Consider the following 15,259-nt stretch of genomic DNA (forward strand, 5'->3'; position numbering starts at 1 on the left):
TGACGTCTGAGGCATCAACCTCCACCACGACCTGCTGGGACAGATCTGGATGGATTAGGATGGGGATGGTAGTGAATTGGTGCTTGAGGTCCAAGAACGCCTGGTCTGCACCGGGAGACCACGTAAACAGGACCTTGGGAGAGGTGAGCACTGACAGTGGGGAAGCCCGGGTGCTGTAACCCCAGATGAACCGGCGGTAGAAATTGGCAAATCCCAGGAAGCGTTGCAGCTGCACTCTGGAGGTGGGTTGCAGCCAATCCACCACCGCTCTCACCTTTTCAGGATCCGTCTGTATGTTGCCTGCAGCTATGATGTACCCAAGGAAGGAGATGGTGCAGCAATATAATTTAGCATTTTACTGCTTTGACGAAACACTGGTTCTCCAGAAGACGCTGGAGAACTTGTCTGACATGGAGGACATGTTCTTGAGCCGAGTGGGAAAACACGAGGTGTCATCAAGGTAGACGAACACAAACCTATTCAATATGTCCCGGGGAACATCTTTTACCAGGGCCTGGAACACCGCAGGAGCGTTGGTCTGTACGAATGGCATCACCAAGTATTCGTAGTGCTCGCTAGCCATGTTAAAGGCAGTCTTCCACTCATCCCCTTCCCATATCTGTACCAGATGGTAGGCGTTCTGGAGGTCCAAATTGGAGAAGATGGTAGCCCCCTGGAGAGGCTCGAAAGCCGAGGCGAGGAGTGGAAGCGGGTAACGATTTTTAACCGTGAGGTCATTCAGGCCCCGGTGGGGAAGGCAGAAGGTACCGGCGGGGAAGCAGAAGGACGGATACCCCCTGCAGCCAGGGAATCCTCAATATACGTCTCCATCGCCTTGGTCTCCGGCCCTGACAGGGAATAAAGCCGCCCCCCGAGGTGGTGTAGTGCCCGGGAGAAGGTCAATGACTTAGTCATAGGACCGATGCAGAGGAAGCGAGGTGGCATGGGCCTTGCTGAAAACCTCCCGGAGGTTCCTGGTACTTTTCCCAAGCCCGCAGGAAGACATCCCGGGGCAGGAATTGCTCCAGCTATGTGTTGAAGGCATGTCCTGGTGTTCCGCCAAGGTCTGGAATCCTTCCATAGACCTTGAAGTAACTCCTCGTGTCTTCCAATGGTGGCTCCCTGGGAGGAGACGGCGTTGTGGAGCTGGTCCAAGTCTGCTGCGTCAGTCATGGCCAGTTCATACTATCACGACTCAGGATATGACCCAGATGCAGACACAGGAGGTGGATAGTGCAGTTTATTATAAACACGGGGCAGGCAAAGGGCAGGTAGAGGACAGGCAGAGGTTCTTGATCAGGTCAGAGTCAGGTAGGTACAGGATGGCAGGCAGGCTCAGGGTCAGGGCTGGCAGAGGTTCTAGGAAAAACTAGGAAACAGAACTTGAGAAACAGAAAGACGGGAAAGCACGCTGGTAAAACCTGACAAGACAAGATGAACTGGCAACATAAGGGCCTCCCGGGTGGCGCAGTGGTTAAGGGCGTTGTACTGCAGCGCCAGCTGTGCCATCAGAGACTCTGGGTCCGCGCCCAGGCTCTGTCGTAACCGGCCGCGACCGGGAAGTCCATGGGGCGACGCACAATTGGCCTAGCGTCGTCTGGGTTAGGGAGGGCTTAGTCGTTAGGGATGTCCTTGTCTCATCGCGCACCAGCGACTCCTGTGGCGGGACGGGCGCCGTGCACGCTAACCAAGGTTGCCAGGTACACGGTGTTTCCTCCGGCACATTGGTGCGGCTGGCTTCCGGGTTGGATGTGCGCTGTGTTAAGAAGCAGTGCGGCTGGTTGGGATGTGTATCGGAGGACGCATGACTTTCAACCTTTGTCTCTCCCGAGCCCGTACGGGAGTTGTAGCGATGAGACAAGACAGTAGCTACTACAACTATTGGATACCACGAAATTGGGGAGAAAAAGGGGTAAAAAAAAACTGGCAACAGACAAACAGAGAACACAGGTATTATTGCACAGGGGATAATGGGGCAGATGGGCGACACCTGGAGGGAGGTGGAGATGAGCACAAAGACTGGTGAAACAGATCAGGGTGTGACATTTATGTTTGGGGCAAATCCAATACAACCTATTACTGAGTACTGAGAACTCCATATTTTCAAGCAAAGTGGTGGCTGCATCATGTTATGGGTATGCTTGTAATCGTTAAGGACTGGGTAGTTTTTCAGGATAAAAAAGAAACGGAATGGAGCTAAGGACAGGCAAAATCCTAGAGGAATACCTGGTTCAGTCTGCTTTCCACCAGATACTGGGTGATGAATTCACCTTTCAGCAGGACAGTAATCTAAAACACATGGCCAAATCTACACTGGTGTTGCTTACCAAGAAAACAGTGAATATTCCTGAGTGGCCAAGTTACAGATTTGAATTAAATCTGCTTGAAAATCTATTTCGAGACCTGATTGTTGTCGAGCAATGATCAACAACCAATTTGTGAGGGCTTGAAGAAGGGGGTAAATGCCATCAACAGATAGTTGTGTATTTTGGCTTATGGACATATCAAAAACCAAAAGCAATTTTTTGGGGGGTGATATTTAGAGAACTTGATGCCACAAAAGTTGATTTCACTTATATAGCCACCCTCCCCTTCTTTCAGTCTGTGACACCTGAAGATGTGGTAATCAGCAATGTCCTTATCCGGGGTCGAACCATTTGTCCAAGTCTCTGTGAGAACCAAAATGTCCGGGCTCATGTCATTCACCCAAATATCATGAAGGTGAAATAGTGGGAATGGGATGAGTTTCTTGAGCAGGGATGTTTTTGAGTCAATGATTTATAAGAGCCACCTTAATGTTAGCCAAGATAACTTTTTCCCCTTTCAAATTTGGATGCAAGCCATACCTCAATCAAATTATTTTATTTTATTCTAACTTGCATACACTACTTTTGTACTGATTTAATATTGTTGTTCAATAATCCCTTTTTATTTCACACAGGCAGAGGTCCGGACGACTCTGAGGCCATTGTATGAGGTGTTTAGTGGAATTCAGGGTCCTGCAGGAAGGTTCATCAGGTCCAGGGTGGAGAGGCTGTCTACATGCTGGATAAAGGCGGGACACAGGATACGAGAGAACACCACTAAGACGACTTCACTGCAGAAGAGGGTGGGTTAACCACAGAGATCCTATTAAATGAACTTCTAATATGCCATTCTATGGGGTTAACATACTTTGAAGTTCATTCGATTTCAAAATCCTACATACTGCATCTATATTTATAATCCCCTGCTGTAATATTTTCATACACTTGAAATTGGAAGTTTACATACACCTTAGCCAAATACATTTAAACTCAGTTTTTCATAATTCCTGACATTTAATCCTAGTAAAAATTCCCTGCAGCAAAGCACCCCCACAACATGATGCTGCCACCCCGTGCTTCACGGTTGGGATGTTGTTCTTCGGCTTGCAAGCCTCCCACTTTTTCCTCCAAACACAACAATGGTCATTATGGCCAAATAGTTCTATTTGTGTTTCATCAGACCAGAGGACATTTTTCCAAAAAGTGCGATCTTTGTCCCCATGTGCAGTTGCAAACCGTAGTCAGGCTTTTTTATGGCGGTTTTGGAGCAGTTGCTTCTTCCTTGCTGAGCGGCCTTTCAGGTTATGTTGATATAGGACTCGTTTTACTGTGGATATAGATACTTTGTACCTGTTTCCTCCAGCATCTTCACAAGGTCCTTTGCTGTTATTCTGGGATTGATTTGCATTTTTGGCACCAAAGTACGTTCATCTCTAGGAGACAGAACGCGTTTCCTTCCTGAGTGCTATGACGGCTGCGTGGACCCATGGTGTTTATACTTGCGTACTATTGTTTGTACAGATGAACCTGGTACCTTCAGGCATTTGGAAATTGCTCCCAAGGATGAACTAGACTGGTGGAGGTCTACAATTATTTTTCTGAGGTCTTGGCTGATTTCTTTTGATTTTCCCATGATGTCAAGCAAAGAGGCACTGAGTTTGAAGGTAGGCGTTGAAATACATCCACAGGTACACCTCCAATTGACGCAAATATGTCAATTAGCCTATCAGAAGCTTCTAAAGCCATGACATAATTTTCTGAAGTTTTCCAAGCTGTTTAAAGGCACAGTCAACTTAGTGTATGTAAACTTCTGACCCACTGGAATTGTGTTACAGTGAATTATAAGTGAAATAATCTGTCTGTAAACAATTGTTGGAAAAATGACTTAAAGTAGATGTCCTAACCGACTTGCCAAAACTATAGTTTGTTTACCATAAATTTGTGGAGTGGTTGAAAAACTAGTTTTAAAGACTCCAATCTATGTGTATGTAAACTTCCGACTTCAACTGTATGTCTTTAATTATTTGTAGTTACTATTCCTTAGGTTAGTCATAATGCTTGCACTGATATGCTGGTGGGATGATTGTTGAATGTGTAATATTGAAGTGATAAAACCTCTAAATACTCAAATAAGGCTGTGTTTTAAAAGTTATTTCTGCATGTGCCCCCAGGTGCTAGAAATATTTCTAATACCTTGATATCCAACATCATCGTGGCTTCACGTATCCATTTCAATGTAATGAAGACTGATCTAATCATGAGTCATCATCTTCCTCCACCTCCATGTTCTCCCCCTCTCTAGGTCCTGCTCTACCCAGGGGTCCTGTCTGGGGGTGCGGGCCAGCGGTTTGGGGCCATGGTGGACCAAGGGGGGCCTCTGGGAGAGCTGGTGCAGTGGGCTGACCTCAGTGCCTCTCTCTTCATCCTGGGTCACAATCTGACCTTTATCACCTCCCAGAACCACCTGCACAGGTAACACACCATAGAAATAGAATTACTATAATGGGAATCCCCATTCAAGTCAATGTTCTGTGATGGATGGGTCAGCGGCCATATTAAGTGAACCCATAACCAGGAAGGCAAGCCAGAAGGTACAGGATTCAAGGTGTGCTTTACACACCTTTTAATAAAGTACGTCTAGTACCTTGATATCCAGCAACATCATGGCTTTGCATATCCATTGACATTTATTGAAGACTGATCTAATCATGAATAATCATCATCCTTTGACAACTTAAAGCTCTCACAATGCATTGTCACTTTGAGTTCTATCTCACCATCACAGAGTGTTTGTTTGTGTTTGGTGGAGCAGTGTGATAGGTGCAGCCCCGGGCAAAGGAAGCTGCCCCATCCAGATGCCCCTGCCCTTTGACCTCATCTATACAGACTACCACGGCCTAGCCCATCTCCAGGGAGCCATGGGGCTGGCCTTCCAACACTACCAGTAATGACACTTTGGTTACTTTTGTTAACATGTTGGATTAAATGAGCCTTATTCCAAGGTACTGTAACAATATATATCATTACCATGTAATTCCCATGAAGCAAACTCGTAAGTACTAGATTCAACAGTTTTTCCACATCATTTCAAGTCACATAAGATACAGTTCAACACCATGAAATATGCCTATGATGATACATTTCTTCCTCTCTCCAGATGCCGCTTCCGAATCCTTGACTCTTTTGGTACGGAACCGGCTTTCAACCTAGGGACGTATGCCCGTAGCCATGGTTACAACACGTTATGGGGAAGCTGGCGTCTACAGCCACTGCAGTACATGACCATGTTCCGTGAGTATACTCTATGTGTATGGGTGGGTTAACAGATGTGATCGTACGTGTAACAGATGTGTAACTAACTCTCTTGCGTTGTGTTTTTAAAGAAAGGAATGCTCAGCCAGAGATCCCAGTTGATTGGTGTTTATTCTGACAATAGACACAAGGAAGCACATTAGATGTACAGGACACCAGTATGTTGATGGCTGCAGATTTGTCTGTTAGCATGGGAATAACTGTGAATTAGCAGGGAGCTAATGCGGCCGTTACAATTAGAGCATGCTTGCTAGCTCGCTCTTACAGCAATAACATACAAAACACATCCAAGGTAGCCAGAAATATCTAACACGTACCACACACACACACACACACACACACACACACACACACACACACACACACACACACACACATATATATATATATATATACTGTATATATACAGTGCCTTCAGAAAGTATTCACACCCCTTTTTCCACATTTTGTTGTCTTACAGCCTGAATTTAAAATGTATTAAATTGAGATTTTTGGTCACTGGCCTACACACAGTACCCATAATGTCAAAGTGAAATTATGTTTACAAATTAAAAGTTGAAATGTCTTGAATCAACAAGTATTCAACCCCTTATGGCAAGCCTAAATAAGTTCAGGAGTAAAAATGTGCGTAACAAGTCACATGGGCTCACTCTGTGTGCAGTAATAGTGTTTAACATGATTATTGAATGATTACCTCATCTCTCATCTCCACACATACAATTATCGGTAAGGTCCCTTAGTTGAGCTGTGAATTTCAAACACAGATTCAACCACAAAGACCAAGGAGGTTTTCCAATGCCTCTCAAAGAATGGTACCTATTGGTAGATGGGTAAAAAACATTTTTTTATCAGACATTGAATATCCCTTTGAGCATGGTGAAGTTATTAATTACACTGTGGATCAATACACCCAGTCACTACAAAGACACAGGTGTCCTTACTAACTCAGTTGCCAGAGAGGAAGGAAACCGCCAATGTGATAGGAGAAAACTGAGGATGGATCAACAAAATTGTAGTTACTCCATAATACTAACCTAATTGACAGAGTCTTCAGGTGAATTCATCTCCCAGTGTCAGGTGGAATTTTCAAAGAATTTGTATTTTTTGTACAGAATACATTTTTTCAAAAATATGCATCCTGTTTGTAACAAGGCACTAAATTAATACTGCCAATAATGCACTTTTTGTCCTGAATGCAAAGTGTTATGTTTTGTGGAAATCCATTACAAAACCTGGTTCAGTCTGCTTTCCACCAGACACTGGGAGTTCAATTCACCTTTCAGCAGGACAATAACATCAAACACAAGGCCAAATTTCACAATCTCCCCCTATCTGCAAGCGTAGCCAATAACATAACACCTGACTAATATGTCAATTCAACCAACCAATAGGAATACATAAACATCAAATACATATCTCTGCAGTGGCAAGTGGAAACAAAATTTACCCTGTTATACAGTACCAGTCAAAAGTTTGGACACACCTACTCATTACAGTTTTTTTTTTATTGTTACTATTTTTTACATTGTAGAATAATAGTGAAGACATCGAAACTATGAAAAAGCACTCTATGGAATCATGTAGTAACCAAGAAGGTGTTAAACAAATCAACATATATTTTATATTTGAGATTCTTCAAAGTAGCCACAATTTGCCTTGATGACAGCTTTGCACACTCTTAGCATTCTCACAACCAGCTTCATGAGTTAGTCACCTGGAATGCATTTCAATTGATTGTTCAATCAATCAAATGTATTTATAAAGCCCTTTTTTCATCAGCCGAAGTCATAAAGTACTATACAGAAACCCAGCCTAAAACCCCAAACAGCAAGCAATGCACATTCAGAAGCAATTAAAAGTTAATTTGTGGAATTTCTTTCTTTCTTATTGCGTTTCAGCCAATCAGTTGTGTTGTGACAAGGTATGGGTGGTATACAGAAGATAGCCCTATTTGGTAAAAGACCAAGTCCATATTATGGCAAGAACAGCTTAAATAAGCAAAGAGAAATGACAGTCCATCAGTACTTTAAGACATGAAGGTCAGTCAATCTGGAAGATGTCAAGAACTTTGAAAGTTTCTTCAAGTGTAGTCGTAAAAACTATCAAGAGCTATGATGAAACTGACTCTCATGAGGACCGCCACAGGAAAGGAAAGAAAGACCCAGAGTTACCTCTGCTGCAGAAGACAAGTTAGGGTTAAGTGCATCTCAGATTGCAGCCCAAATAAATGCTTCATGGAGTTCAAGTAACAGACACATCTCAACATCAACTGTTCAGAGGAGACTGCGTAAATCAGGCCTTCATGGTTCAATTGCTGCAAAGAAACCACTACTAAAGGCCACCATAATAAGAGGAGACTTGCTCGGGCCAAAAAACACGAGCAATGGACATTAGATTGGTAAAAATATGTCCTTTGGTGTGATGAGTAAAATTTGAGATTTTTGGTTCCAACCGCCATGTCTTTGTGAGACGCGGAGTAGGTGAATGAATGATCTCCACATGTGTGGTTCCCAACGTGAAGCATGGTGACACGGTCAGTGATTTATTTAGAATTCAAGGCACACTTAACCAGCATGGCTACCACAGCATTCTGCAGCGATACGACATCCCATCTGGTTTGGGCTTAGGACTATCATTTGTTTTTCAACAGGACAATGACCTGACACACCTCCAGGCTGTGTAAGGGCTATTTGAACAAGAAGGAGAGTGATGGAGTGCTGCATCAGATGACCAGGCCTCCACAATCACCTGACCTCAACCCAATTGAGATGGTTTGGGATGAGTTGGACCACAGAGTGAAGGAAAAGCAGCCAACAAGTGCTCAGCATATGTGGGAACTCCTTCAAGACTGTTGGAAAAGCTACTATATTTTTGGATTTGTTTAACACTTTTTTGGTTACTACATGATTCCATATGTGTTATTTCATGGTTTTGATGTCTTCACTATTGTTCTACAATGTAGAAAATAGTCAAAATAAAGAAAAACCCTTAGTAGGTGTGTCCAAACTTTTGACCGGTACTGTATATGTAAGTCTGGGTTTTTTGTGTTTGTTTGTGTATGTGTTCATGCGTGCACACACGTGTGTGTATGCGTCTGTATTTAGTGTTGGGCTTTACCATTTAGAGACCAACAGTGGTGACACACTGTGGGAGTGTTATTAACTATGGCAGTGCTGATGTATGTTCCACAAAGGAGACTTCATATGTCTGCAGACTTAGAGGATTAAGAACAGGTTAAATAAACATGAGCCCCTGCCCTTCCCAAAATCTTCTCAAACACTTCCTAGTCATCTCTCCCACTCTGACTAGACTGAGACAAGCTGGAGAGCGCCGAACAGTCCGGACCACTCCCACAGGCAAGAACGCTGTGTTTATTTGTGCTGCTCGTGCGGCAAGAGGGATGTTGCCCGCGGCGATGGCAGCTCAAGAGAGAGGAAGAGACGGAGGGAAAAGGGGATTAGAGGTGGTGTCGATGGGGCTTTGAAGTGCTAGAAAGGATCTGTTGAGTGTCAGGGCCTTTGGGAAGGCATTGGTTATTGTGTGTGTCTGTGTGTGTGTCTGTCTGTCTGTCTGTCGAAAGCAATGGTTCTATCTAACCATCGCTCCCCTATTTGCACCATTTTCCATATTGATCATGATTCATGTTGCTGTGTTGGTGTGAGCCCACTAAGATGATGAATGGAGGTGCTACGCATCTGGTGTGCTTGTGGAGGAGTGTTGGAGACAAGCTAGGATAAATTAGTCTGTTATTCACCCAGAGAGGTCCTTCTTCACAGTTGTGAGGAAGAGTTAGGAGACAGGAGAGAGTTATTTGGCAGGGCCTTTTAAACAACTGTTGGGGGGACAGACGGACTGACACATGTGGACTAATACGCAGACACACACACACACACACACATTCACAGACACATTCTTGTATTTCTTAAAATAAATATCCCATCTCTCACACCTCCCTCTCTCTGTTCTGTTAGGATGAATCTGAGAAGCTGTGTGAAGTCAAAGTGTATGGCCTATCCAAACACACTGACACTAACCCCTAAGAATAGTTTTTATTTCCATCATCATGTGATTTATGTCTGTTTCTCTCCTTTCACGTCGGCCCATCGAGACGCTCCCAATGTTATTACTCAACTGTCACTACCCGCATTCTTGGTCCCTGATGTCGACATCGCCGGTTCAAAACAACCTTTTTCCCCACATCTTTCTGTCGTTCTCCTGTACTAATGCTGTTTGTTATAGTCTTTGTTATAGTCTCCCTTATAGTCTCCCTGTTATAGTCTGTCCTGACAGCTATTGGCATCTACAGCTGCACATAGACACATAGGCATATTAGACATACAGTATTAGACACATTAGGCATATTAGACATACAGTATTAGACACATTAGGCATATTAGACATACAGTATTAGACACATTAGACGTGTTAGACACATTAGGCATATCAGACACATTAGGTATATTAGACATTAGGCATATTAGGCATATTAGACACCATTAGGTATATTAGGCATATTAGACATATTAGGTATATTAGGCATATTAGACATACAGTATTAGGCATATTAGACATACAGTATTAGACACATTAGGCATATCAGACATACAGTATTAGACACATTAGGCATATTAGACTTGTTAGACACATTAGACATATCAGACATACAGTATTAGACACATTAGATTAGACACATTAGACATATCAGACATACAGTATTAGACATATTAGGCATATCAGACATACAGTATTAGACATATTAGGCATATCAGACATACAGTATTAGACACATTAGACATATCAGACATACAGTATTAGACACATTAGACACATTAGGCATATTAGACACCATTAGGCATATTAGACACCATTAGGCATATTAGGCATATTAGACATATTAGACACATTAGGTATATCAGACATACAGTATTAGACACATTAGACATATTGACAAGTTCGGCATATTAGGCATGAAATATTCTTTACATTAGACACATTAGGCATTTTATATTTATTAGACACATTCGACTTATTAGACTTATTGGGCATATTAGACATAGCCATATTAGACAAATTATACTTATTAGAGATATTACACTTATTAGACACAGACTTATTAGACAGTATTAGACACATTAGGCATAACACAGTTTTAGACACATTAGGCATAACAGACACAGTTTTAGACACATTAGACATATTGACAAGTTAGGCATATTAGACATACAATATTAAACACATTAGACTTATTAGACACATTAGGCATATTTGACATACAGTATTAGACACTATAGGCATATCAGACACACAGTATGAGACACATTAGACATAAAATATCAGACACATTTGACATATTAGACATTTAGTATAGCCATAGACATATTATACATACAGTATTAGACACATTAAACATATTAGACATACAGTATTAGGCATATTAGACATGTTAGACACAGACACATTAGGCATGACAGACACAGTGTTAGACACATTTGACATATTAGACATTTAGTATAGCCATAGACATATTATACATACAGTATTAGACACATTAAACATATTAGACACTATTAGACATTTATTAGATTTATTAGACACATTAGACTTATTAGACATATTAGACATACAGTGTTAGTGATATTAGACACAGACATATTAGACACATTAGGCATATTAGACATAGAGCATTAGACACATTAGGCATATTAGACACATTAGGCATATTAGACACATTAGGCATATTAGACATAGAGCATATTAGACACATTAGGCATATTAGACATAGAGCATTAGACACATTAGGCATATTAGACATAGAGCATTAGACACATTAGGCATATTAGACACATTAGGCATATTAGACACATTAGACTTATTAGACACATTAGATTTATTAGACACATTAGGCATATTAGAGATACTAGACATATTAGGCATATTAGATATATTAAACTAATAAGGCATATTAGACATTCAGTGTTTGACATATTAGACACATTAGGCATATTAGACATACAGTATTAGGCATATTAGACATTCAGTGTTAGACATATTAGGCATATTAGACGCATTATACTTATTAGAGATACTAGACATATTAGGCATATTAGATATATTAAACTAATAAGGCATATTAGACATTCAGTGTTTGACATATTAGACACATTAGGCATATTAGACATACAGTATTAGGCATATTAGACATTCAGTGTTAGACATATTAGGCATATTAGACGCATTAGGCATATTAGACACATTAGGCATATTTGACATACAGTATTAGACACATTAGGCATATTAGACATACAGTATTAGGCATATTAGACATTCAGTGTTAGACATATTAGACATACAGTGTTAGACATATTAGACATACAGTATTAGGCATATTAGACATTCAGTGTTAGACATATTAGACATTCAGTGTTAGACATATTAGACACATTAGGCATATTAGACATATTAGGCATATTAGACACATTAGGCATATTAGACATACAGTATTAGACACATTAGGCATATTAGACATACAGTATTAGACACAATAGGCATATTAGACATACAGTATTAGACACTTAGGCATTTTAGACATACAGTATTAGACACATTAGACTTATTAGGCACATTAGGCATATTACATATTATAGTATTAGGCATGTTAGACATAAAATATTAGACACATTTGACATATTAGACATACAGTATTAGACACATTATACTTATTAGACACATTAGGTTAATTATACTTATTAGACACATTAGAAATATTAGACTAATTAGACATATTATACTTATTATGCACATTAGGCATATTAGACTAATTAGACACATTAGGCATATTATACACATTAGGCATATTAGACACATTAGGCATATTATACATATTAGACTTATTATACACATTAGACTAATTATACATATTAGACTTATTATACACATAAGGCATATTAGACTTATTAGACACATTAGGCATATTAGACTTGTTAGGCATATTAGACTTGTTAGGCATATTAGACTTGTTAGACACATTGGGCATATTAGACTTGTTAGACACATTGGACATATTAGACTTGTTAGACACATTGGGCATATTAGACTTGTTAGGCATATTAGACTTGTTAGGCATATTAGACTTGTTAGACACATTGGGCATATTAGACTTGTTAGACACATTGGACATATTAGACTTGTTAGACACATTAGGCATATTAGACTTGTTAGACACATTAGGCATATTAGACTTGTTAGACACATTGGGCATATTAGACTTGTTAGACACATTGGGCATATTAGACTTGTTAGACACATTGGGCGTATTAGACTTGTTAGACACATTGGATGTATTAGACTTGTTAGACACATTGGACATATTAGACTTGTTAGACACATTGGACATATTAGACTTGTTAGACACATTGGACATATTAGACTTGTTAGACACATTGGACATATTAGACTTGTTAGACACATTGGACATATTAGACTTGTTAGACACATTAGGCATATTAGACTTGTTAGACACATTGGGCATATTAGACTTGTTAGACACATTGGGCATATTAGACTTGTTAGACACATTGGGCATATTAGACTTGTTAGACACATTAGGCATATCAAATTAAATCAAATCAAATTTTATTTGTCACATACACATGGTTAGCAGATGTTAATGCGAGTGTAGCGAAATGCTTGTGCTTCTAGTTCCGACAATGCAGTAATACCAACAAGTAATCTAACTAACAATTAGGACATATTAATCTACTGTCTTATACACAGTGTAAGGGGATAAAGAATATGTGCATAAGGATATATGAATGAGTGATGGTACAGAGCAGCATAGGCAAGATACAGTAGATGGTATCGAGTACAGTATATACATGTGAGATGAGTATGTAAACAAAGTGGCATAGTTAAAGTGGCTAGTGATACATGTATTACATAAGGATGCAGTCGATGATATAGAGTACAGTATATACGTATGCATATGAGATGAATAATGTAGGGTTAGTAACATTATATAAGGTAGCATTGTTTAAAGTGGCTAGTGATATATTTACATAATTTCCCATCAATTCCCATTATTAAAGTGGCTGGAGTTGAGTCAGTGTCAGTGCATAGGCAGCAGCCACTCAATGTTAGTGGTGGCTGTTTAACAGTTGATGGCCTTGAGATAGACTTTTTAGTCATTCGGTCCCATTTGATGCACCTGTACTGACCTCGCCTTCTGGATGATAGCGGGGTGAACAGGCAGTGGCTAGACACGGGTGGTAGATGTCCTTGATGATCTTTATGGCCTTCCTGTAACATCAGGTGGTGTAGGTGTCCTGGAGAGGTAGTTATGACACGTTGTGCAGACCTCACTACCCTCTGGAGAGCCTTACGGTTGAGGGCGGACAGTTGCCGTACCAGGCGGTGATACAGCCCGCCAGGATGCTCTCGATTGTGCATCTGTAGAAGTTTGTGAGTGCTTTTGGTGACAAGGAATTTCTTCAGACTCCTGAGGTTGAAGAGGCATTGCTGCGCCTTCTTCACGATGCTGTCTGTGTGAGTGGACCAATTCAGTTTGTCTGTGATGTGTATGCCGAGGAACTTAAACTTGCTACTCTCTCCACTACTGTTCCATCGATGTGGATAGGGGGTGTTCCCTCTGCTGTTTCCTGAAGTCCACAATCATCTCCTCAGTTTTGTTGACGTTGAGTGTGAGGTTATTTTCCTGACACCACACTCCGAGGGCCCTCACCTCCTCCCTCTAGGCCGTCTCGTCGTTGTTGGTAATCAAGCCTACCACTGTTGTGTCGTCCGCAAACTTGATGATTGAGTTGGAGGCGTGCGTTGGCCACGCAGTCGTGGGTGGACAGGGAGTACAGGAGAGGGCTCAGAACTTGCACACTTTGGGGCCCCAGTGTTGAGGATCAGCATTGGGCATAGGAGATGTTGTTACCTACCCTCACCACCTGGGGCGGCATATCAGGAAGTCCAGTACCCAGTTGCACAGGACGGGGTTAGACCCAGGGTCTCGACTTGATGACAGCTTGGAGCATATTATGGTGTTGAATGCCGAGCTGTAGTCGATGAACAGCATTCTCACATAGGACATATTCCTCTTGTCCAGATGGGTTAGGGCAGTATGCAGTTGGTTGAGACTGCATCGTCTGTGGACCTATTGGAGCGGTAAGCAAATTGGAGTGGGTCTAGGGTGTCAGGTAGGGTGGAGGTGATATGGTCCTTGACTAGTCTCTCAAAGCACTTCATGATGACGGAAGTGAGTTACGGGGCGGTAGTCGTTTAGCTCAGTTACCTTAGCTTTCTTGGGAACAGGATTAGATGGTGGCCCTCTTGAAGCATGTGGGAACAGCAGACTGGTATAGGGATTGATTGAATATGTCCGTAATTACACCAGCCAGCTGGTCTGCGCATGCTCTGAGGGCGCGGCTGGGGATGCACATTGGGCCTGCAGCCTTGCGAGGGTTAACACGTTTAAATGTTTTACTCACATCGGCTGCAGTGAAGGAGAGACCGCATTTTTCCTTTGCAGGCAGTGTCAGTGGCACTGTATTGTCCTCAAAGCGGGCAAAAAAGTTATTTAGTCTGCCTGGGAGCAAGACATCCTGGTCCGTGACTGGGCTGGATTTCTTCCTGTAGTC

At 41.6% G+C, this 15,259-nt stretch overlaps 1 protein-coding gene across 1 annotated transcript in view; it reads left to right on the forward strand.

The window, feature by feature from the left end:
• The window catches only part of LOC135504888 (alpha-1,6-mannosylglycoprotein 6-beta-N-acetylglucosaminyltransferase B-like), a 62,203-nt gene that overhangs the window by 23,198 nt on the left and 23,746 nt on the right, over positions 1-15,259 (forward strand). Inside the window, exons 7-10 of the mRNA XM_064923812.1 lie at positions 2,942-3,109; positions 4,609-4,778; positions 5,119-5,250; positions 5,464-5,597. Coding sequence (XP_064779884.1) covers positions 2,942-3,109; positions 4,609-4,778; positions 5,119-5,250; positions 5,464-5,597 — 604 coding nt within the window. The remainder of the gene's footprint in view (positions 1-2,941; positions 3,110-4,608; positions 4,779-5,118; positions 5,251-5,463; positions 5,598-15,259) is intronic.

This window comes from Oncorhynchus masou, chromosome 18 (genome assembly GCF_036934945.1).
Source record: "Oncorhynchus masou masou isolate Uvic2021 chromosome 18, UVic_Omas_1.1, whole genome shotgun sequence".
Classification (NCBI taxonomy): domain Eukaryota; kingdom Metazoa; phylum Chordata; class Actinopteri; order Salmoniformes; family Salmonidae; genus Oncorhynchus; species Oncorhynchus masou.